The sequence below is a fragment of the Gymnoscopelus braueri genome, assembly GCF_963280865.1.
Source record: "Gymnoscopelus braueri genome assembly, chromosome: 3".
In the NCBI taxonomy this organism is placed as follows: domain Eukaryota; kingdom Metazoa; phylum Chordata; class Actinopteri; order Myctophiformes; family Myctophidae; genus Gymnoscopelus; species Gymnoscopelus braueri.
Window position 1 is genome coordinate 24,986,165 of NC_137612.1, and position 26,669 is coordinate 25,012,833.

General features: G+C 40.6%; 2 protein-coding genes across 3 annotated transcripts in view; one reads left to right on the plus strand and one right to left on the minus strand.

Moving 5' to 3' along the window:
• Positions 1-4,979, plus strand: part of ephb2b (eph receptor B2b) — a 171,046-nt gene extending 166,067 nt beyond the window's left edge. For both annotated transcript variants that reach the window (XM_080424114.1, XM_080424115.1), the window contains exons 15-16: positions 85-240; positions 3,375-4,979. In XM_080424114.1, coding sequence (XP_080280240.1) covers positions 85-240; positions 3,375-3,483 — 265 coding nt within the window. In that variant the 3' untranslated portion in view covers positions 3,484-4,979. The remainder of the gene's footprint in view (positions 1-84; positions 241-3,374) is intronic.
• dhrs3b (dehydrogenase/reductase (SDR family) member 3b) overlaps positions 1-26,669 on the minus strand; it is a 280,407-nt gene that overhangs the window by 120,617 nt on the left and 133,121 nt on the right. The window lies entirely within an intron of this gene.

The window sequence follows — 26,669 nt, forward strand, 5'->3', positions numbered from 1 at the left end:
GTCATAGCTGAAGCATGATATGATACTTGCTACTGTACTTTTCTTTTTATCTGACTATTTTCTGTCCGTTCTTGTTTTCTCTAGTGTTCATCTGCCCCTTCTGGACCGCAGTGTCCCAGACTTCTCCAGCTTCAGCACTGTGGATGAGTGGCTTGATGCCATCAAGATGGGACAGTACAAAGACAACTTCGCCAATGCAAATTTTACCACGTTCGATGTGGTATCTCAGATGACTATGGAGTGAGTGCTGTTTGATCCCTTCTGGTTCTGATAAGCGTAAGAGGGGAATGATGATGATGATGATAATGATGATGATGATGGTGATCATGATAATGATGATGATCATGATGATGATGATAGGAAGCAGGTGGGTTTACCAGAAGGAATCTCATATACAGGGTTGGAATTCTAAATAATTACATGGCACAGCTTTCTTAGAAATTACACAGTACAGATCTGTAATATTTATAAATTATAAATAATATTCTAAATAATATGAATACTTTGGGGGGAAAAAACAGGATTACATGGCATTGCTCTGTCTGAAGCATGCTTCAAATGGGTGTGTATTTATATTTTACTCATTAATTCATCTTTAATTATAATTTTTTTTTTTTTTTTTAAAGTTAATCTTTAAATAATAGTTTATTATCATTGACAATTATAATGAGGATAGCAAAATTGCCAAAAGTAATGTGATCATAGCACTGGAATAATCTGTGTAATTCATTACATGACTGACTAAATCTTTAAGACAGCAACCAGTGATCAGTAGCACTTTTCGAAGTAACCCCACTTACCCAATTTTACTCACATTATACCTAAAGCCTGGACCGTTGCCAGCCTCTGCCCTCTGGCTTGTCATAAAGCTAACTTCAGCTGTGCTGCATGTAATTAGCAGATCGTAATGCTGCAGTGGCAGGGCTGAGCGGTAGGCACAATAGCTCCAAGCCATAACAGAGCTCTTTATTCTCTACCATGTGTTTGCCAGGCTTTCTCTTTTTACCTCTGTTAAAAAGCACTGAGATGAGAGAATGGAACATGCAGTGGTTGGTACTGTACAGTATATCGTGGCTGTCACTGTCAGGCGGAAACCTTGTATGTCCCAAACTGTTACTTTTCAGGAAATGGGGGAAAATAACCTGTGTTCCAATGGATCCAATGTAGTTATTATTTTGCCACAAGCTCTTGTGAATAATTTTCTTTGGTTCAACATTAGATTATACAATATTATAAAATCCACAGACACACTGAACCACTTTCACTTTCAAAATCTTAGCAAAAAATAGCAAAAGTAGCCGATCTGCAAGCTCACAGTGCATCGCGACGTGTTGTGAGCTCTGTAGACTACAACACTGTCTTTTGCGCGACAGTCTGGTACGACCAAGTAGCGCATTAATGTACCAGAAAACATAAAAAGGTAGACTATGGAGATACAAGGTTTCTGCCCGAAAGCAACGATAAGCTGCATGTTTTATAGGAAAAATATTCATGACTCATACGTAAGTGATAATGCAAGACAAGCTGTCCCGATATGGGAAAATAATGGACGAGGCAGAGACTAAGAACTCCACATGAATCACTGCTGGCCAGCTGGGGATATGGTTAGCCCTACTAAAGCAACAAGCCGCTAGAGGTCGCAGTTTTACCAAGTACTTTATAATGGCTGAGGGGCGTAGTGAACGGAGTGGCGCCGACCGCTCTCAGCCATTATAAAATAGAGGTAAACTGAGACCTCGCGTGTCTTATTGCTTTTCTGAAACAGTGACAAATATGGCAACATGAAAATCATACACATGTCCCAATTAAAACGGTTCTTAATAATTCACTACAAGAACAACTTCTACAAGAAAGTAGTTCCCGGCTACCAAGAAGAGCATCTTCCTGACAGACCAGCCAGGCTGTGTATTAGATGTCAACTTTTACCAAACAAACACATAGAGAAACAAAACTTAACTGTTAGCTCAGTCTCATTGTAACCAAGATAAAATTAAATTAAAATGTTTTAAAGCCAGATTTAGCTACCACCGTACCACACGGGCGGTGCTTAGAAGCCCCGCACAGCCAGGGCTTGTAAGGAAAACAAGCGCTCCCCTTGCCTTGTTCAGCTAAATACGCTGGATCACTGTATACACAAATAACGCACCTGTGATTGATATAAGCTGATCTAAGGAGTAGAGTAGTAGTCTTAAACGACTAGTCCCATTCTTTGATTCTGATTGGCTGGTTTCCGTTTAGTAGACGTGATACTAAAGGCACTTTCCCTAGCCTCCACAACCTTGCAGGCTTATGCAAAGTCTAAAATGTAATTTAGATAGCATGTTATGTAGACAGATGCTAGGTCATTGTTGACCTGGCAATGTACAGATTATTGACGTTTGGGATATTCTACTGTTAGACTGATGATAGGTTCTTGGTTTACTTCCTAGATTACTATTTCTATGCATTTAATGTATTACCTTGTGTTGCCCTTGCTTACTGTAAATCACTCTGGACTAAGCACGTCTGCTAAATGCTTATATTGTAAATTGTGATAAAACAGACTATAATCTACTCCTTAGATCAGTTTATATCAATCACAGGTGCGTTATTTGTTTATAGCGCGTCAAGCTTCACTACGCCCCTCAGCCATTATAAAATACTCGGTAAACTGCGCCCTCTAGTGGCTTATTGCTTTATTTTATCACGTTTACTAAACGGAAACCAGCCAATCTGAATCAAGGAATGGGACTAGCCGTTATAGAAAGTTTAATATATCATGAGCACTGATTTAGAACAGTGATTAAATTGTTGACAGGAACTCTATTAGAGGTGTCCCAGTCAATCATCCCCAGAAGTCTGCTTTTGAAATATTTATTGAATATGGATTGCAATACAGATTGTTACACTTTATTCTCAGATGTTAAGATACTGGAATCCTGTCTATTATTAAATAAGAGATTATACAAAAACAGTGGTCATGTCTGGAGCTGAAAGGAATGTGTTGACAGGAGAGATATTTTGCCATGATATGACTTAGCTTGGCACAGTGATGGTACCATGAGAGTGGTGCAGTAAATGTCATTCACAAAGTTGGGTCCAAGATGGCTTTTACCTGCTTCGTTCACCTGATGGTTGAGGTTGACTGTGTGAGGACGCTTGAGATAGCATACGGTTAAATTACCAATTTCAGTTAAAGTGCACTGAATGTATTTGCTTTCCCATAACCATTGAAATCTTCTGTCTTTTATCATGCTGTCCTATGTGGCAAACCCCACCCATCTGGCACTTCGAAAAGGGAAAACCCGAATGTGAAAAGTGGTGTTTGTCCCACGTGTGGTCCATGGTAGTGTCACCATGACTCAATGCATTCTTCGTCTGTCTCTGACCAACAGCGACATCCTGAGAGTGGGCGTGACGTTAGCTGGCCACCAAAAGAAGATCCTCAACAGTGTCCAGATGATGCGGGCTCAGATGAACCAGATCCAGTCCGTGGAGGTTTGACCTTCGACCCGAGCAAAACCAAGATGGGGAGGAGACGGGGAGGGAGAAGGAATGGGGTTTAGGATCCAGGGCTCTGGGTTGCGGTGGATGGAGTGTATGTGTTGCGCTTTAGTTTTTTTTTGTTTTGTGTGTGTGACAGTGTATCTGGTCTTCCTACCAGACTACCACCACTCATCCCCGGTTCACGGTTCCCTCTTCTTTGTCGCTCCTCTCTCCTCCCTCCTCTACCCCACTCATCCCCTGAAGTCCTTCCCCTCCTCATCCTTGGGATCAGCGCTCTGGAGGGTTGTGGGGACTTTTTGTCCACGTGATGATGAGGCAATGGTGGGGGCCCTCTGCCCACCCTGGAGCCAGTGGAGCATGAGCGGTTCCATTTGACCAGCAATGTGTTTTTACTTCAATCTTCCACCAACTTTCATTTGTTGTTGTATGAACTTCCTCAACTTTTTTTTTTCTTTTTCGATTTGTTTGTCCATTTTGAGAATTTTGTAAAGAATTTTTTTAAGAAAAAAAAAAGAGAGAAGAAAAGCTGAGAAAGCAAGGAGTCTATATAAAGATATAGATGATATAAGGTTGTAAACTAGATGAACTGACTAGGAAAGCTACCCTTTAAAAGGGCACAAAAAAAGGAAAATTTGAGGAGACGAGACCAACCTTCTCTGAAAGACTCAGATACCTTCTTTGTCCTTTTCATTTTGGACATCTTGGAGGAAACTTGATTCCCCGTCGCCCAGTGAAAGACAAACCGCAGAAGAGACTGAGGGACCTGTCTTGCATTCTCAACTGTTTTCACGTGAGGACAAAAAAAAAAGAAAACCATGAAATGGACGTATTTTGGCATGAACTGATGCCACAAACAAAATTTACTCAGACTTTTCATTATTTACTAATTCAAATCAACACTTGGGGGAAAAAAAGGTTTTCTCATAGAAAGTGATTTTCTTTGTGTGAAATGTGATGAAGATTCCCTCTCACCATGCGTCCTATTACTACAAACACATGGAAATGTTCATGTCTCGTCTTTTTTCCTCAATGAAAACTTCACAGCCTGCCGAATCAAACTCCCTCCCTCTGTACCTCAGTCATTGTCCTGTACATATCACACAACACTTTGACCCAGAAGTAGGTACTCTGATTGTTCAGTTCATGGAGGAAATGAATCAAGGATTAGGGCGACTAGAGGAAGGCGTCGGTGCTTCTATTGGCACTTATTATTTTTATTTTCTTATTTTGTGGACTCTGAAGTGTAATGAATGATGACACATACTTTGTTGGACACATACTTCCACCACGGACACATGTAAACGGAGCAAACTTATTCTCTCTCACCACTGTTTATTTGTAAGTACAGAAAATACCCTGAGTCCACACACATTACATTATGCTTGGATGACACAGTATAATATTTTCCCTCATGTGCACCGTGTGTGTGTGTGTGTGTGTGTGTGTGTGTGTGTGCGTGTGCGTGTGTGTGTGTGCGTGCGTGTGTGTGTGTGTGTGTGTGTGTGTGTGTGTGTGTGTGTGTGTGTGTGTGTGTGTGTGTGTGTGTGTGTGTGTGTGTGTGTGTGTGTGTGTGTGTGTGTGTGTGAGCACATGGTGCCTGTGCATATACAAGTACTGAAAGTGCACAGAAAGCGTCCTGGCCAGTGTTTGATAGCATGCTGAGTGAGTGATTGATTCCACACACAGTGCTTTGATTTGCTTCCTATTACTAGAACTGTGTTCTGTACGAGCTTGGATTTGACACACTTTACAGAGTATAATGTTCTTACATTATATTTAGTGTTTTGTTTTTTTTTCTTTCAGAGTTTTCCTTTTGAAGCAATATTTTATGTTGAAGTATTGAAGTTTTGATACCACACATTTTACAATCAGGCAGTAATACTGAGCTCTAAAATAAAATCTAACTTGTATTATTATCATTATTGCTAATGTGGAATTATTATTATAATTATATAATGGTTTTCTGACATAAGTCAGGTCATAATGGACTGCACATCCAGAAAACCCCTACGAATCTTATCTTACACTTTTCCCCCCTTCTCCTTTCTTTTTTTTTATGAATCATGTTGGTGCACAAAACCATGTAGATAAGCAGGGCATTTCCCTGTGGCAAGTTTTTTGTTTTAATTTTTATAGACAATATAATTGCATTTATTGTATGGTTTTCTGTGAAGAAAAAAAAAAGCTGTCTGATGAATGGAGAGCTGTCAATCATTGTTTTATGTTGTGGGTAATGTGGTGTATGGGGAAACAAACAAGAAGAAAGGTTCATGGGGATGAACAAGAGAAGACAGTTGGCCTTATCCAAGCTCCTTTAGCCTGGAGAATCCCCAGGAGGTGGTGGATCACAGAGTTTGCAAACCTGGCCAATAAAGTGATATCGGTCCTGCAGAGGGTCCTGCCCGGCTGAGCCAGTGAGACCGAGGTAGAGCTGTGTGTCGCAGCCTTGAGAGCCAGACACACACATCTAGCTGTGGTTGTGGGGTGGGGGTACACCGCACCTTGATCACAGACACTCTGTCCAGGGCACGACATCCCTCAACTATTCCTCCCACCGTCACACACCTCTCAGCCACCACAGTCCGCGTTCAGTTGTTGTTTGATGTCATGTTGACAGTTTAAAAGCATCTGCGGCAGGGCGAACAAGCTGACCCTCGCACTTTGGGATACAGAATACACATAGTACCTCTCCTTGTAGGCAAAGTGTCACTAGCCGTTGGCAATCTTTGCCGATTTACATGGATCTTCTGGCGCTGTGCTGTCCATCTTATGTTACTTGTGTCCTTTCTGTGGCAACAGACAGAGCCTTGGATATAATCAGTGTGAAAAGGAGAGGAAGTGAGGATACCACTCTAGTCATGTCAACTTTTTTCCCACGGCTGACCAGAGGCTCACAGGGATTGTCATCCCTCTTCTGCAACATCATCCTCCCTTTTTTCTTTCAACACGCCACCATGAATATTTCACTGGAAAGTACGTGAAGGTAGAGGAGGGGGTAGAATCACAAGCACTGCTGACCTGTTGACAGCCTAGGCAGTGAGAAGTGACGCTGTGACCCAGATACCGTGCCGTTTAACTTTTAACAGGAGCTAAAAAACGTGTCTTCCTTTTTCGTTCATGAGGCTTAAAAAATGTAACAGCCCTTCACTGTCATTTAGTAAGGACCCTTTGCCCGAGTCTGTATATCGTTAGGCAGTACGGCTGCGTATTCTTCTGTTCAAACGTCTCAGCAGGGTTCGGTTTGCTGGGGGTGATGGGGGGAGCCAAGCCTCTGCTTTTGATATCCCCCCTCTGGTCATCCATTTGTATTGCCAGTGGGAGTATATTTTATCCTTGCTTCTGGTCAGACCAAATTAAATACATGCTTTTCCTTTTGGGAAATGTAGACTGTCTGATATGTTTGGTATTTATGTTTGATATATCACAAAAGTCCTACTGTGTAACTTGTTATGTTTTTTGACAACTTCTCTACAATACTTTTTTTGTCGCGAGTGTCTGCCAAAATGACGCTGGTACCAGAAATGTACAGAAATATAAATATAAATAAATAAAATATAATTATTCATTTTAAAGTGAAAACATACCGTTTATGATGTCACTAGGACCCATCTTGTAGCGGTACTTCCGTGAATTCTGGGAATCACAGTTCTACCACATAAATAGACAAACCAGAGGTGTCAGCAAAAAGACTGCTAAAATGAATGTTACACAGTAGGACTTTAATCATTAACGACATTTTATTTAAAAATGTGTGTTGACCACATTAACCCTGGCATCCCTATTTTGGGCATTTTTTAAATATTTTTCAAAATATTATTTTCTTTTAAATCACAAAATACCGAAAATAGGAGAAGGTAAAAATGCATCACGGTGTGATGCATTCTGAGCTTGTAGATCACCTTCTGGTTTTAATCTCTCTTTTTATTTTTTACAAATCAAACCCTGCTCCTACATAAACCTGCAACCAATGCTCTCCTCTCGGCTCCAATCCATTTGAATTAATCTAGATGCTTGTCCGAGGAAGCTGCCAAGACTGAGTTATTCATCAAGTGATTATCCTTGATCTGTGTTTCAAGGAACTGTCTGACGTGTTAATTTGATTATGGCAGTGTGATAGACATACTAATAGATGTAACTGATGGACAAGAGTGCTGAGCTTTTATTTATACTGCATAGTGCTGTAGACTATGAGGAGTGTGCTTTAGTGTTGCTGAATTCCACTTGACTTGGTGGATTTGACTTGTTTCTTCATAGGGAGTTTAGGTTGAGTATGTTTTTGAATGTAGTCTTTTGACTCTTAAACCTCTTGACAGCTGAAAGCTCGACATAAATTATTGATATATCTTCTGAACTTGAAACCACAAAGCAACTTGCCGTTTACCTCGAGCAAGTGGGTGAGGGCAAAGTTTCTATACTTACTATCATTAATTCAAGCGGATTCTGTACTCTTTTTGATGAACAGCAGCAAATTATCGCAAAGCCTCGGCCACGAAAACAAAAACTACTTCCATGTGCTTCAGCACATTACATATTGCTGGAAATGTATTTAAAAATCTAAGAATCAATTGTGTTGACTGAGATGGACATATTACTCAAATATATTCTCACACACATTTAGGATAAATAGATAATTAACTAAATTATGTGAATAATGACTCAAGATTTCTCCACAGCAAAGGTATAATTAATTAACTGATATTTATGCATTCGGAACAATTAAAAAGATATCCATACATTTAGTTAAGTAGGCTATTTAGCTTACTATCTGAACTAAATGTTTTCTTCAACACAATTACTTCCAATAATTTACTTCCAATAATTCACTTGTCAAACCATTCAGTGTTTTTTTTACCATCTGACTCATTGTCAAATGAAAAATGAAAAAGTAAATTAGAGTAAGTTCAACTTCAATTGTTTATTTTGTTGTACCGAGTGATGAACCTGTTCTTAGTAAATTAAACGGATGTAATTTGGCCCTGTGGTCTGTTTTCACAATTGTCAAATGGTCATTGTCAGTGTTTAATTTAATTTAACTGCAAAAAACAAAAACCTATACCATTTATCAGCTAAAAGATATATATTTTTTTTATCACAGACATCACCTTTCTGCTTATTTTTGAATGGCAAAGGAAAACTGTTGTCAGACAGTGTTACAATTACATGATAGTGTGCATAAACACAAGCTGTGCCTGCCTGCGCCCATTGGACTGTGTTTGAACTCTGCCCAAGAGTAGTGCGAGTGGGTCTGCTTGCCCGTGGGACAGACACTGTGCATAGAAAATGGCTCCCGCTGTCGAACGGTTCAAGCTTGAAGGACCACAGCTCCCTCTGCTGCCATAGTGATTCATAATTTATTTCCCAGTATTGCATTCCCATTTTGTTTTAGGGTTGATGTTTGAACCAGATGATACATTACAATGAGTGAGAGAGTAGCATCAGCGTCTTCTTGCTCACCGATGCTTTTCGACAGAACGCATGGCTGTTGGTGAACAACACACTGTTGACGTGGCTGCTGTGGTGAATCGACAAACCTGTGTCCCTTCCGTAATGCTTAATTTATGCTCCGTCATACGATCTACAAGCTCACGTAGCAGACTAGCAGACAGCTCTAGTGAGCTTGTAGATCTTCTATTTTCACTAAGCCTACGACTAGGTATACTGTACATGGGGTTCAAGCACTAGACCGCACTGCCTCCCATGTCACAAATATCCCAGTGCTTCTCTGCTACAGTATGTTGCTCCACCCTGCTTCTAAACCCGGACCCCCCCCCCCCCCTCCCTCCACTCCACAACCCCTCTGGCTCTGTTGGAGAATAGGGTAATGTCCACGTGTTCCCCTGGCCCCGTTGTGGCCCACGGTTATAGACCAGTGCCGGTTCAGACCACTGTGACTTAACGTGGGAGATCCTGTATTTCTGTATAAATGTATATTGACTGTAACCCTGTGAATGATGTAACAATTTCATTATTTGTAATATTGTCATCGGCTTATTTTCTAAAAATGGAAAAGCCCAACTTGACTCTCCTCAATAAAAGAAAAGACAACTGTTGTATCACAGTGGTGAACGGCTTATTTCTTCACTTAATCTGCGCGAAATGTTCAGTAAAGTATATTCCTGGGTTCTTTTTATGTGCAGATATTTTTTTGCCCACCAGTATGATTCTATGATATTGTCTATAATGTACAATTTAGCAGCAGGCACTCTGCTCTAGTCTTATCCAGAGCGACTTAAAAGTGCACTTGGCTCCAATTACAATTATTCATATTTTATTTAATATTTGTGGAGCAGTTATTTTTCTTTATGGAATCACAGTTTTAGCATAGCAACAACATGTTTTTAGCAGATCATATTGGTCATAAAACATTTTTTCTATAAATATCATTATTACTATTATTTTATTATGATTTATTATTATTATTATTATTGTTGTTGTTGTTATTATTATTATTATAGTTTTAGTAGCAGTACTAATACTGCATTACTTCGCTGGTAAAGAGCCATTAAAGAATTTTGATTCAAATATCAAATGGTTGAGGGAATACATTTCATGGCAGTTATAGTCCAGTAAAGGGACACATTATATTTTCAGGATTCCATTTGGGGAAATACTGAATTGTCAACTAAAAAAAAATTACTCTTTCTCAAGCTACTGCAACAAGAGCCTTGTTTCAGGTTTAGCTCAAATAGACATTTCCAAAGTAAACTCGTGAAAGTAATTCCAGCTCCCATAAAAGGAAAGCACCAATTAGCCCTGAAAGTAAATCCAACTCACATCACACAACCCACAAATATCACACTGCACATTGCAGAATACACCATGTACTGTACTTAAACAAAAAACTCATTCGAATCGAGACAAATGTTCCCTTTTTATTCTTTTTTTTCTCCATTTTTGTTTCACCTATCAGATTTCTCAGATCATCAGACACTGGTCTTCTAAATACAACTATAATAAAATGTTAATTTGTTGATGGTGCGTTCAGTCATTGTGGTCCTATTTACTTTGGAACAAACTGACTGGTGACCTGAGAACTGACACAACTTATCTTTTCCAAAGCAGGCTATTCTCTCAGGCCTCACATTACTGTATTTTATTTCTATTTGTAAATATATTTTGTTTAAAATAATAAATAATTGTGCAGCACTAGCTTTATTTAGTATGAAATGTGCTGTATGAATAAAACCGATTTGACTTTCCGCAGTACATCCCCAGAGCGAGACGGCACGTGACATTATTCTGCGGTGTCATGATGCCAGAAGTGATTTGACCACAGTGTAGCCCCTGCTCAGTTCAGTTTTTTTAGCGTGGGGACATGGGGGGGGCGGGGTTTAAACTGCACTCACCTCTCATTACCAGCAGACATGTGAAAGGCTGTCGACCTCGGCATGACCTGGAAGAGAGGCATGTGTAAAAGGTTTATATAAGAAGAGGGAGTGATGACAAGGACAACCTAAAAATATTTTTCGACAAATCTCGACCACCCATGGCCCCCGGTGCCCCCCCCCCCCTCCTCTCACGCACATGCACGCACACACACGTTAGTTTGGCTGGCTGGTGATGATTGTCTACCTGCCAGCCTGCCTCAAAGCAAATGACATGGTTCTCCAAGCAGCATCTGGAGAAAGAGGTCACCAAAGTTTACTTGACATACTGTACTGTAAGACGGTCTGGGTTGTCACTATAGGTCGTGATGGAGAGTGGAATCAGAATGAAATAAGACATTGTGATTCCTCTAAGCTTGGAGGAATGGATCTGCTTACCACACAACTGCCCTTAATTGGCAGGAAGCTCAGAACTTCGACCCAGGAGCCGGGTTTTCAGGAGAGTTATGAGACAGTGGCTAATGCAGCACAGACTGGTAAAAAGCCCTTTGCCTGGATTGATGAATATATGCGTCCAAGGAATCTGGACATCTGGGCTTGGGGGGCTGGAGAATTACATCCAACCTTAGCTGGACTGCTTAATGTGCACCAGCAGGTTGAGCACTGTGAGGTTAATGGAGAACTTGGCTGTTAAGTAAAACTACATTGGATCCAGCCTGCACAGGCATACGTACATTTGGCCTTGCATCAAATTATAAAAAAGTTAGATGATGATGATGATTATTATTAAGTCAACAATTAATAATTGTCATGTTTATATTAAGCACATTTCAAGTTTGCGTTACAAAGGTTACCAAGGTTATCCTACTGATGAGTCGGATTGTGTGTCTAATTTTTGTGACCAAGATTCATATTGAAATCATGTATTATCAAAGTGTCCTGTTTTTATGTTACAGTATATGTGGAACCCAGGAAGATTAGTCAAACTCAACAACTCAATTAGATATTGCCTTTCGAGTGCTTTAGTTTAAATATATTTTCCTTTACAACACTGTCTGTGCCAAATATCAATCTACCTGTTATAAATGCATGATTACGCAATGCAAAGAGCATTGGAAATCAGATCATTGTAATGTACAGTACATGAATATTCATGTATACACGGAAGCCTACTGGGTGCACCATTTAATCAAATTAATTGTAAAAGTTTAAATGCTGCCAAAAAGAATCTATACATTTTGTAGCGCATGCCCATGTTCAGGACAAGAGAAAATATTAATACAAATCTAATTTAAGTTGGGGTTTAAGCTCATATATTACTTTAAAGTACAGTCTGTACTTTTTAGAGTCAAAGAAAAAAAGCCTGATTTATTTTTCATAATGCAATTGTGTTGCTCGCAGAAAATAGCGGAGTTTTTACTTTTACTTCCCAACAACACACAGACGTGTCAGGGTCTGTACCTGAAGGAACTACTTCTACTCTTTACAAAACAATGCATTGTTTGAGCCGAGCTACATCTCTCTGTCTAGTTCAAGGAGAGAAAAGGGTGGCACTGAGGGCACAAAATGGCACCGCAGAGAGCTTGGCACATAAAGGAGAGTGAAGCACTGTCAAAATGATGGGCCCACATCTGACCCACTCTGTCTGACCTATATAACACTGTGAACTCTTGGATCCCACACACTTTACATGCAGTACTTTACCACACTGACTGACTGCAGCAGCACACAAACTGCATAACAACAGCATCATTTTTGCTTCTGTCCCTGTGCCAGATTATATAAAAGATAATCAAGAGCTTCATGAAAAGCACAAAGCTCTATTGTTTACATGGTTGTTTAAGTGCATGCCTGGCTAAGAAGAGATCAATTTAAAAGCACAAATAATGTGCATCCATAGTGTGCAGCAATCAGAGCGTTGACTAGCTACTGGAGGAATAGAGCTTGCCCGCCATCTAGTGGTTTAAATTTAGCATTACTATTTGTGAGATTTTAGTGACATGCCCAAACTTTTCAGAAAACTTTGTAGTGAGCTTTTCAGAAAACTTTATAGTGATATTTGATGCGAAGCTTTGTGCATAGACTACTATGTTTTTTAATGTTGACAATAATGACATGTCATTATGCATGGTATTGGGATACCAGGTTGAAATTGGATAGATTGGCACAATAATCTTATGGATTGAATTTGAATTGAAAGAACCCAATAATCATAAACTTTATGTTTTTTCCCACGATTATTTATTTATTCATTTATTTTTATTTGTTCATTGTCCTCTCCTTTTTTATTTCATCACCCCCTGGCAGCTCCCCTAGGGGCCACAGCCCCCAGTTTGAAAATCTTTGCTGTAGGCTGCTCACAAACTAACATTAGGGCGTCCTCTCCAATAAGGTGAATTGAGTCTTGATCAACATGCAATGCAAATGAGCAACAGAAAACTGCAAATGTCACCATTCCAATTATTTTTATATGCAGACCAGCAACAGACCTCAGACAATACTGATCAGTACTGTGTGTGTGTGTGTGTGTGTGTGTGTGTGTGTGTGTGTGTGTGTGTGTGTGTGTGTGTGTGTGTGTGTGTGTGTGTGTGTGTACAGTCAGAGATAGGCAGTATTTTAAATACATGTATTTGAAATGTTTGTTTGGAGCCAAGTTTAAATAGTGTGTTTAATTATATTAGTAAGTGCTTCATTTTGTGACTTGGTTTAACAGTTCCTGTGTATTGAAGTACATGATTGTTAAATAAGCTAAGTTAAAATCGTTAATAATTTGTTTAATTCTTAATGATGATCTTTAGGTTAAAAACAAATGCTGGTTGTGTAACTGAGAATTTAATTGACAATTGCTAATACCTGAGTCAGTGTGCAGGGCAGGGCTGATTAAGATTACTATCACCTGAGTAAGCTGGGCACTGGTAGTGCAGATTCAGTTGATGCTCAAGATAAGGTCAGAGACACAGTTTTTTGGCTGTAGTATATTTTTTCAGTTTGAGAACTTGCATTTAGATCACTTCTGTAACCAGGGAACACATTTTTTGGAATACATATTTTTGATTCTTTTTACAGTCCTGTGAAGTTTTTCTACTCTACTACTACAATGTGAATATACACAAGTATAGAAAAGGTTTCAACCACTCACATATGTATTTCAAAAACTTTTTTGTATTTTGTCATTTGTATTTGGTAAAATTAAATTTGTATCAATATACTTTCAGATCTTGTATTTTCAGTATTTTAAATACATAAAACACACATTTTACCTTATGTCATTTACACAGGTTTATATTGTGGAATAAATAAATATACACGTGAGATGTCACTTCGTTCTACTGCGCCTCTGATTGTCCTATACCTAACCTGATTCCGCCAGATGGGGGCGGTATTGACACAGTGGAGTCAGGTTAGCTTATACCACCCTCAGAACAAATTCAACCAAAAACTAGAAAAAAAGTGCTCCTCGGAGCACAGGTCTCCACCAGGTCAGGTAGGTTATTGTGGCCTCCTGGTGGCGCTATAATGGGCCAATGTGAAAAGGTAGCCATTTCTTCCTAGGCCTTGCACGGCAATCGGACACTGCATTCATGATTTGCGGCATCTTGTTCAAAACAATAGTTTTGCTAAATTAGACCTGCTGGTGGCGCTATAACAGGCCAATGTTAAAAGGGTGGCATTTGCTCCTCAACATAGTGTGAATGTGTGTGCAAAGTTTGACCGCAATCGGATGCTGCGTTCATGATTTCATGACCCATTGTTCAAAACAAGCCAATACTGCAAACTTTAGATGTAAATCTTAGCCAATCAGGATGGAATATGAAAAATCAAACACATCCGTCTTGATCACATGACTATAGAGATCATGTGTACCGATTTGCGTGAAATGTGGATAAAATCGGAAGGAGTAATATAATTTTTTTTTTTTACATAAGTCGGCCTCCTGGTGGCGCTATAAAAGGCAGATGTGAAAAATGCAGGTCAAGGGTTTTTCCTTGACCTCTAGGGAGTGCGCTTACAAAGTTTTACACAGATCGGTGCAGTTATCGGTAAAAACACGAATCGGCCTGTTATAGCGCCACCATGAGGCTGATTTGAAAAATTTTAATTGGCATTTCTTCCTCGGCATAGTGGAAATGTACGTGCAAAATGGTAATTGCATGCTGTGTTCATGATTCGAGGCATTTTGTTCAAAACGGAGCACTCCTGCAAACTTTGGAAGCCATTTTTAGCCAATCAGGATGGAATATGAAAAATCTGAAAGAACGATTTTGTTTAATGACTATAGAGATACTGTGTACCGATTTGGGGGATTTTTGGACAAAATCTGTAGGAGTACTGTCAAAAAATATGTTTTGCACAAATCGGCCTCCTGGTGGCGCTATAAAACCCATGTGAAAAGAATTGGGCAGAGGTTCTTCTGTGGCATCCAGGGAGTGTGTGTGCATTGTTTCACTGCGAGCAAGCCAACGGTGCTGGAGATTAGCTGTACACAGACAGAATGACACACGGACGGACGGACGGACGGACAGGGGGCAAAACATACTCTCTCGCCATGCCTTTCGGCCTGGCGGAGACAATAAGGGAAGGAACATCAGGTGTAAAATAACAAACAACAAACAAACAATAACAAATGTTTATTAAATAATTAACCTAACATAATCAACTACGATATAAATGGATGGCATAACTGAACAGAAGAGGATCCTGTGAGGTGTGGAGTCAGTAAATCAGTGGTGTATGAATGTGTATACAGTACATATGGATGTGTGGAACATGGTGTAGTGTGCAGGTGTGTGGATGGAAAGCCGAGCCTATAAGAAAAAGAATATGGAGCACTGAGGGGAGAGTGCTGGCAGGTCTGTCGTCTCTGAGTCTCTCTTAAAGGACAACTTTGTTTTTTTTACAACAAGGGTTATTTTATTAGTTTGTAATGATAATAATTAAAAGATGAGTGTAAAAAAAAATTCATGTATTGCTTTCTATCGTTATAGTGATTTTAGTGATTTTTAACTAGGGGGCGGGGGCCTCCGATTTCCGTGAAACTTTGTACGCACATCCCCACTAGGCCAAGGAAGAAATGCCACCCTCCATTTTTCAAATCAGCCTCAAGGTGGCGCTGTAACAGGCAGATTCATGTTTTGGCCTATACAGTTCAAGAGTTATAGGCCAAAACGTGGAAAAACTAAGTTGTCCTTTAAGAGAGAATGACATGAGCTGAACTTGTAGGCTCTGGAGGAGGCACCGGGCCCAGGTGCCCTCCATGAGCCTTCAAGCCTGATTACAGGCCTGCTCACCTGAGAATAAGCAGAGGCAACCCAACTGACACACACCCACACACACACACACACACACACACACACACAGACACACACAGTTTGTTACAAGCTCTGCAATGTTTGGAAGTAAAATATCAAAATAAACATCTCATAATGTAACGTTACTCCACATGGAAGTTGTGTGGAGTTGTTAGTGTTTACCAGAGTGGTGAAAGCTGCTAAAACAAATGTGTGACAAGGAACAAGAAACAGAAGAGCATTATCTCCATCTGACCAAACTGAGGTGAGTTTCTGCAGGTGACTTAGCTTAGCTAATTAGCTGCTTAGCATTAAAGGATTTGATGGAATTTGTGTGTTTAATTTCACTTTTATTTTACTTGGTAAAGCAACAACTAGTCAGGATGAAGCATTGTTGTGTTGTGTGACGTGATGTGAAGGGAATATGTTGTATTGTTGAGCTGTGTTTGATTGTGATGCTAAGACAGGCTATGCAGGCCTACTCAGTGGTGTAAAGTAACTAATTGCATGTACTCAAGTACTGTACAATTTTGAAGAGCTTCTACTTTACTGGAGTATTTTAAAATTTCAATACTTTTACTTCTACTCCACTACATCCCAGAGACAAATATTTTACTCCACTACAATTATTTGAAAACTTTGGTTACTAGTTACTTGATTTGGATTATTATTACAAAACATACCACTTCAGCCCTATAGCCTATATAGTTGGGCTATTTGAAAATAGTCGATCTACAAACTCACAACGCGTCACATTGTAACGCTTTGTGCATAATGAGTACTTTTACTTTTGGTACTTTAAGTATATTTGCCAATGCTTTTGTACTTTTACTGGAGTAAAGTTTGAATACCAGACTTGCACTTGTAATGGAGCATTTCAAAATTACTGTATTGGTACTTTTACTCAAGTAAAGATTTTGAGTGCTTTTTTCACCACTGGGCCTAGTAAATCACTTTACACATTCATCAGGATCCTGGATGGCTTGGTTCCAGGCTTAATAATTTATAAAAAATATTTTCTTAAATCTCCATGGGAAAAATTAATGGGTTTTCTATCTGTGACACCACGCAATGGCTGCCACTGCTATGCCCTATAGCCTAAGTGTATACAGGGTATTTATTTATAAAGTTACAATTTAATGACTTTTAATACTAAATTGGCCAAATGGTCAAATATTACATAAGAAAGAGGCAAACATTGTAAAAATAGCCGATCAACAAGCTCTGCGTATACTAGGCTGTGTATGCTCTGACAGGATACAGTATACATATACTAGGCTGTGTGTTATGCAGTTATGACAGGATACAGTATACATATACTAGGCTGTATGTTGTGACAGGATACAGTATACGTATACTAGGCTGTATGTTGTGACAGGATACAGTATACGTATACTAGGCTGTGTATGTTGTGACAGGATACAGTATACATATACTATGTTGTATGTTGTGACAGGGTACAGTATACGTATACTAGGCTGTATGTGTTGTGACAGGATACAGTATACGTATACTAGGCTGTGTATTCTGTGACAGGAATTCAGTATACTAGGCTGTATATGTTGTGACAGGATACAGTATACATACTAGGCTGTTTTTTGTGACAGGATACAGTATACGTATACTAGGCTGTTTTTTGTGACAGGATACAGTATACGTATATGTGGCTCTCGGTTACTTGAATCAATCTTTCTTTCTTTCAGATACTCAAGGCTGGCAGAGGTGTTGCAGGGGACACACCCCCCTCCCCCCTCCTCTTCATTATAAGCGTGGACTATGAAGACAGGCCATCAGTGGAGGAGGGGAGCAAGAACTGGGCTTCACTACTACAGCTAGGAGGTCTAGATGACTCTCTAATGTAGTCATTTTTTAAAATGTTATAAACACACACACACAAACACACCCCACACACACACACCCACCCACCCATACACCCCCACACACATACATATGACGATGCAGATAACATCTGCATCATAAATGCCCAGAAGACTGAGGTTCTCACCTACAGTGTAACACCCTCCCAGACCATCCACCTCTAATAAAGTACTGGTGAAGCTAACCAGAGAGATGTAAAGTACTGGTGAAGCTAACCGGAGAGATGTAAAGTACTGGTGAAGCTAACCAGATGTATGGAGGATGGAGATGACGGGAGACGCTCGCTGGAAGGCTCATCCGAGGATGTCCTGCCCTAGAGATCGAGATCTGGAGGTCTCTCTCTATCCGTGGGTTTGTCTGCTTGGGGGATTCCTCCGAAGACTTGGTCCGCATGGTCGAACGGCCGAAGACCTCGTCCTTCTCGGGGGTTTCCCCTTAAGACGGCTGATGAAGACGACTCAAAGTAGGAACCTCTTTAGGGCTGTCACGATTATGACATTTTACTTGACGATTAATTGTCGCTCAAATAATTGCGATTAACTTGGCCGAATTAATGAATTATTGCGTCGTACACTGAACATTGTAACATTATTAATAAAAATGTGTCTGTCTTCGTAAACAAAAGGTGCACGGGTCAGATATGACAAATAACTTGCATAACTCAATAACTTTATACTTGAAAAAAAAGTGGAGAACATGGAAAAAAACATGAATAGTGGAAATAGCAGTCTGCTATTTCCACTATTTTTGAAAAACTTTGAAAACATATGAACATTTTTCAACATGGAAATGATTATGTCGATTATCCAAAAAAGTATTGCGATTATCTCAAATACTTGTGATCAGGTGATCATGTAATAATTTTCCTTTGCTGGATGCTGCTGCTGCAGTTTGTGTTGTATGATGTTTTTGTTGTATGCTGTTTGTGTCGTGTGCTGATGTGGTTCAAGATGTACAGTAGCTCTGTTGCTGTCATGTTGGGGCCCGGTGTGGCAGTGAAACATGTTCAGTGACTGTTGGTTTGTGGCTCTGGAATTGAAGGCTGATGTGAATATACACTATTGTGTGTGTGTGTGTGTGTGTGTGTGTGTGTGTGTGTGTGTGTCATAGAGAAAATTTGCATTTAACATTTTTTAGACATAGTCCTCTGTAAATCTAGACCTGCTGGTGGCGCTATAACAGGCCAATGTTAAAAGGGTCGGTGCAGTTATAGGTAAAAACACGAATCGGCCTGTTATAGTGCCACCATCAGGCTGATTTAAAAAAATTCAAGTGGCATATCTTCCTCGGCATAGTGGGAATGTGCGTGCGAAATTTCACGGAGAGTGCATGCTGTGTTCATGATTTGAGGCATTTTGTTCAAAACAGAGCACTCCTGCAAACTTTGGAAGCCATTTTTAGCCAATCAGGATGGTATATGACAAATCTCAAAGAGTTGTTTTGTTTAATGGCTATAGAGATACTGTGTAGCGATTTGCGTGATGTTTGGACACAATCTGTAGGAGTACTGTCAAAATATTGTTTTGCAAAAAGCGGCCTCCTGGTGGCGCTATAACAGGCCAATGTGAAAGATTTGGGGCAGAGGTTCTGAATTGGCATCCAGGGAGTGTTTGTGCACAGTTTCGCTGCGATCAAGGCAACAGTGCCGGAGATTAGCTGTACACAGACAGACAGAATGACACACGGACGGACGGACGGACGGACGGACGGACACACGGACGGACAGGGTGCAAAACATACTCTCGCCATGCCTTTCGGCCTGGCGGAGACAATGAGAGGCATAGTAGGGCGGGTCTTGAGACAGACTTCATATCACATTGTCTCAACTAGTGAATGAAGCCTTGTAAAAAATGTCCTTATGCATTAAAGATAGTTATCCTGTTGTCAGTATCTTGATCAGTATTCTAGTGTAATTATCCTGGTCAGTATCCTGGTGTCGGTATCATCATGGTCAGTAGTATCCTGGTGTCTGTGGTTGGATTGTGTTGTGTATTCAGTCTCATGCCATAGTTCTTGTCTTTTGACGCTAACAAGGTCACTCTGGCCTGCACACTCACACACAGTGGTAGGCTGCCTGCTCCAAACACCATGAAAAACATTTATATTATTGTGTGATCAATTTGTTCTTAGAAACTCTGACATAGGCAATTCATCTAATGATTTATATGGCAATCAATCAATGAATTGACTAATCATTGCAGCAGTTTTTATAAAATGTGTTTTCATGCTATTTTCAAAATACAGAATATGTATTTGTATCTGATTTCTCAGACCAGTATTTTGTATTTGTATTGTGATGCATTTTCTGACCCCGTGTGTCGGGGGCTTTGTCTGGGCAACCGTCTGTCTGTGTCCCTTTTGTGCCCATATATGGAGATGAAGTTGGTCGGCCTCATATATGCACATGACAATATATGGACATCGGTGTCTGCTGTGGCTCTGAACTAACACCCTGGGGGGCCCTGGGCATGGCTATTCTGATGGCAGACCCCTGACCAGTGTTTGTGGCAAGTTTGATGCAGATCGGACCAAGTCTGTGTGACGGTTAGGGATGGGTATTGGCAACAATCTCACGATACGATACGTATCACGATACTTGGGTCACGATACGATTATATTGCGATACGCATCACGATACTTGGGTCGTATCACGATATTGGGATATATTGCGATATATTGCGATATATTGCGATATATACATATATCACAACTACATATTGTTTATATATACACTACATATTGAGTAGCTGCAGATCTGTGATCTGTTTCATAAAGCCTGTATCTGAAAAAGTAAAGAAAAATATAGCTGCAAGCAGCGATAACACGGGGCCAGGTTTTGCAGAGAGAAAAAAGAAACTAAGTAATTTGCAGAATAAGCCATAGAAGCATAGAACACTCAACTTGAGAGAAAAAAAGGCAGGCAGGCAGGCAGGCAGACAGACAGACAGACAGACAGACAGACACAGACAGACAGACACACACAGATAGACAGACAGACAGACACAGACAGACAGACAGAGAGACAGACACAGACACAGACAGACACAGACAGACACAGACAGACACAGACAGAGAGACAGACACAGACAGAGAGACAGACACAGACAGAGAGACAGAGAGACAGAGAGACAGACAGAGAAACAGACAGAGAGACAGAGAGACAGACAGAGAGTGAGAGACAGAGAGTGAGAGACAGAGAGACAGAGAGACAGAGAGACAGACACCGAGACAGAGAGAGAGACAGACAGACAGACAGAGAGACAGGCAGACACAGAGTGAGAGACAGAGACAGACACAGAGAGACAGAGAGACAGACAGAGAGACAGACAGACAGACAAAAAGCAAAGTGCAATAATAGCACAATAAGACATGGAAACGGAATAGATTGAAATTGAGACAAAGCAAATGATTCCAACAGGTGAAATTACTTTTAAGCTCGACCCAGCTGAGGTGGACATACATAGGAAGCAGGGGGGCAATCCCAGGTTAAGAACCTCACACATGGACACCTCAACCTATTGCTATTGACAGGAATCGAACGCTCGACCTTCGGACTCACAGTCTGAGACACGACCTGTAGTGCTACAGCTTCGTCCAGGCTGAAGTTGTCTGTTGAAGATCATACATTTTTGCTTTCTGTCATGAACCAAGCGCCTGGCTGAAACTGGTGAAAGTAGCTGATCTACAAGCTCAGAAACACGTTGCTATCTGAAAAGTTGTGAGATTGTAGATTGGCTATTTTCACAATGAAGTATGTCATACATTGAAAAAACACACCCTCAAATAAGCATTTCATGTTATCTTTAACAATTGCACATGTACTCATTGATACAGTCTTGTTGTTTGCAATGCACTTTAAATGAAGTCTGCACCAAGTGAGGCTTGAACTGGCGACCTTGAGTTTGTGAGGCATACACTTAAGCAGGAAGCCATTGGACCAACAAACCTGAACTATTGAAAACGGAGGTGAGACATATGATACCATTTCAGGCAAATAGCTGAAAAATCCTGGGTTTAAGTGTTTTTCAAACTGCTCAAAATTGCATTAGTATATTGTAGATCAGCTATTTTCACAATGAAGTATGTCACACATTGTAAAAACATACTCTCAAATAAGCATTTCATGTTATCTTAAAAAATTGCACATGCATTATTTGATGCAGTCATGTTTTGTGCGATGCAATTGTAAAGTGGAATGACCCACCTACCAGAGCCAGATAGAGTGAGAGAAACAGACAGCTCAACCTATTGCCATTGACAGGAATCAAACTCTCAACCTTCAGACTCACAGGCTGAGACACTACCTGTAGTGCTATAGCTTCATCCAGGCTGAAGTTGTCTGTTGAAGATCATAAACTTTTGCCTTCTGTCATGAACCAAGCCCCTGTTTCACTAACACTAAGATCACTCGTTCACAAACCATTTACCAATAGAGAAATTGTATGTCTCCTCGAAACCGAAACCAGTGAAAGCAGCCGATCTACAAGCTCACAAAACGTTGCTATCTGAAAAGTTGTGAGATTGTAGATCGGCTATTTTCACAATGAAGTTTGTCATGCATTGTAAAAACATACTCTCTCCAAGAAGCATTTCATGTTACCTTTAACAGTTGCACATGCATTAATTGATACAGTCATGTTTTGTGAGATACAATTGAAAAGTATCCAGCAAGAGGTAATGCTTGAACCGGCGACCCTGCGATCTAGAGGCTGATGCTGAAGCGAGACGCCATTGGACCAACAGACCAGAACCAGTGAAAAAAGAATTCACACTAACACTAACACTTTCACACTAAAGAATTCACACTAACACTTTCACACTAACACTAACACTAAGATCACTCGTTCACAAACCATTTACCAATAGAGAAATTGTATGTCTCCTCAAAACCAAAACCAGTGAAAGCAGCCGATCTACAAGCTCACAAAACGTTGCTATCTGAAAAGTTGTGATATTGTAGATCGGCTATTTTCACAATGAAGTACGTCATACATTGAAAAAACATACTCTCAAATAAGCATTTTGAGTTATCTTTACACATGTATTCATTGATACAGTCATGTTTTTTGCAATTCAACTTAAATGAGTGTGCATCAAGTGAGGCTTGAACCGGCAACCTTGCGGTCATGAGGCACTTGCTTAAGGGAGAAGCCATTGGACCAACAGACAAGACCTGTGAAAAAAGAGATCAAACAGATGATACAGTTTCACGCAAATAGCTGAAAAATCCTGGGTTTAAGTGTTTTTCAAACTGCTCAAAATTGCGGACAATCTAAGGGCGGAGCTTACTGTTCAACGTGATAGATGTGTTCCTCATGAGTCAAGGCACATGTGTAAGCAGGTTTAACGGCTGTCGGCCAAACGAGGCATGACTTTTGCCTGTTTAAAGTTTGCATTTTCAAAAAATTGCTATAGCGCCCCCCTTTGACCAATTGGAGTAAGATTGGTTTCAGTGATATTTGGAATGACCCTCAACATTACCGCAAAGTTTCAAAGAAATGTGAGTCTGCATGTATGTGTTAGGGGCAGATGAATAATAATAATTGTCACTGCAATATTCATTGGCTCATTAAAGCTTCATTTTTTCACTTATGGAAAATCTTTGCTGCTTGTTTGTCGGCATAGGTCCAAAGTTCATGTGTAAAACGTTTCGTGCAGATTACTCAAAAATCCCAGGAGGAGATAGGTTTTAACTGTTTTTCATATAATTCAAAATGTTGGGAGATCTAAAGGTCAGAGGTCAAAAGTCAGAGGGTGAAAGTTGTTCAGCATGAAGAGACGCATATGTGTATCCAAGTTTCATGGCTGTAGGTCAAACAGGGCATGAGTTGTACCTGTTCAAAGTTGGCATTTTGCTATAGCGCCACCTTTTGACGAAAGATTGTGAGAATTATTTCTTGATAGTTTTTCATGACCATCTACCATATGGCCAAGTTTCGTAAAAAGCGTATGCACGGTTCAGCCAGAACTGCGAAAAGTGGCAGAAGAAAAAAGAGGGCAACATTAAAACAGGTCCAGAGCTGAGCTCTGGCCCCGTAATAAGAAAGAAACACAATATAATCCTAAAATAATCCTAAACTCCTATGGCGCCAACTAACTAACTAAAATGCAATACAAAAAGATAATGGGGCTGGACATGTGCAAATAATAGCAGAGTGCAAAATAACAGGGCGCAACAATAACTTAATTTAAGTAAAGTGCCAAATGCTGTTAAAGTGCGCTGTGTGCTATAATAACTTCAAGACCAACTCATGAGTGCAAATGAGGGGTTTTCGGTGGGGAGAGGACCAAGCAGGTAATCTTCTGTAATCTTCTAGTTCCACATCATCATCATCTTCAATCTGAAATCACAAAAGCAGGGGCCAGTTCATCCGTTCCCAGATAATATACTGCGAGGCTTTACACAGCTAGTGTTGCATAAGACGGTACTTACAACGACGGCAGGTATTAACCTGCCGCTACGTTGGTTGCACGTGCAACACTGTAGCCACCCCGTCGTCCTTGGCTCGCTCCAGTTCCCGCTCCGTTCGATCACTTGGTCACTGTTGAATTCGCTGCTTTTCCAGGCTCATCTCCTCCTCTGCATGCTCTGGTCTCTCGCAGGGTTCCTTGTCCACACGGCGTCTCACACTGTCTCGGTGGTGTGAGTACTCGCCCTTGGTCCCTCTTACCGCCCCAATGCACTGGTCTTTTCTCGGTTCACACTCGGCTTCCTCACCAGCTCCTACACACAACCTTCCTCGTTGCTGTCTCCTTTTTGAATGAGCGCGGCTCTAGTTCATGTCCTGCTCACCGCGCCCTCCTCACTCTCGATTGGCCGCCGGTGACGTCGCCTACTAGGGGATTGGGCAGTGGGGACCACGCCCGAGTGTCTGTCAGCGTCTCAGCTGTTTGCTGTCATTGACACTTAGTGCTGCTAAGTGGCTTGGGGACCAGGGGAAAACATTGTCCAACAATAAACGAATACATTAAGACATCAAAATACAGGCTTTAAAAGGGGTTAAGAGATTAAAAACATGCATAAATAAATAATAAGCCAACTTTCTTATAAAAAATAATAAGAATACCCCGTTTTCCACATTTTACGTTTCTGACGTCCGCCTGACTGACCGACCGACCACCCTCTAGGCAATTTTAATATAGGATATATATATATATATATATATATATATATTATATATTATATCGGACCATGCGGGCTTGGTCCAATACATATATTATTGAAAAATTGTTCTGAGGGCATTGGAGCCCTACGTCATTTGATTGGTTGGGGTCATACAAAGGGTGATGTAGCAGTAGCTGCTAAGTTTGGAGTAGCTACTCTACTACTCTGGCTGCGAGGATAAATCAATGCTAATACAGTGATGGGTGGACATGACTGCACCTTCTCAGATTAATCCAATGACCACCATTAACCACATGAACCGTAGCTGCAGTTGCACTTTGCTATTTATGTCACTCTGAAGTGTTAGTCGAATGCATACAATGCTAGGGTTCAAGTGGTTAAGAGATGCTATGCTGTTCAATATACATTATTGCAACACAGGGGGGCAGTATGTGACAGCTTGTCACACCGCTCTCAGTCCCAGCCCCCCGCCCCCCAACCCCATTAGTCCCTAGGATATCCCACCCCCACCTCCTCTCAAACCTATCCTTATCAAGACAGCCTCTACTTACCTCTATTTTGTGGCGTGAGTGGGCAGGAAGGCGGTGATCATCTTGTCTTGAACAGCCAAACCAAACCATTTCACAGTGTATCCATCCACCGTTGTCTTGGTTTTGTTTTTCGTCAACAATCAAATTGAAACTGAAATTGGGCTTCAAGAGGAGAAGTGTGGAGGAGGCAGAGGGTCATCAATCAAGTCAGGCCCCAAGGCAATATCCCCATCCCACCCCACCACCCAGGCATGCTGTGACAATGAAGAATCTTTTACAAGGCAAAGGTGTGTCCTGCAGTCCCAATAGATTGTTGTATCACTCCATAATCCAGCAAAGGTTACAGTTGGCCTTTAATCCCCTCCGTTTATGACTTCAACTGACTTTTACTGAGAACCCTCCAATGATTGATTGGGGGACATTATGTATATTTCACTCATAGCCACCCTCTCATCTGTACATTCTTGACAGGATGTAGAATGAGGATGAACAGTGTGATTTACTGTCCAGAAAAGGACCTGGATGTTTTGATGTTGAAGTGGAACGTAACATGAACACAACATTTTTGATGTGGAACTATACGTCTTTGCAGTGGAACGCGACAGTTTTTGAAGTGGGACGATACATTTTTGAAGTGGAATGCGACATGCTTGAACTGGAACACAACTGACATGATACTGACATGATACTGACATGATACTGACCATGATACTGACATGATACTGACATGATACTGACATTATATCTGAACATTGAAACTGACATGATGAGTCAGAGCGCGAGAGAGAGAGAGAGAGTGCGTGTGTGTGCGTGAGCAAATGGTGCCTGTGCATATACATATACTGTACATACATGTTCAATAACAATGGATTCAAACAAGGGACCTTGTGTACCTCAATATAGACATAAAGTAGCCTACGGAGGTGAGAATGTCAATGAATATGCATGCGTTCAGAATACATCAATGTCATATCAATATCAGAGTGTCAGATAAGGGGTCATATAGGAATATCAGAGCGTCAGACAGGGATCTGAC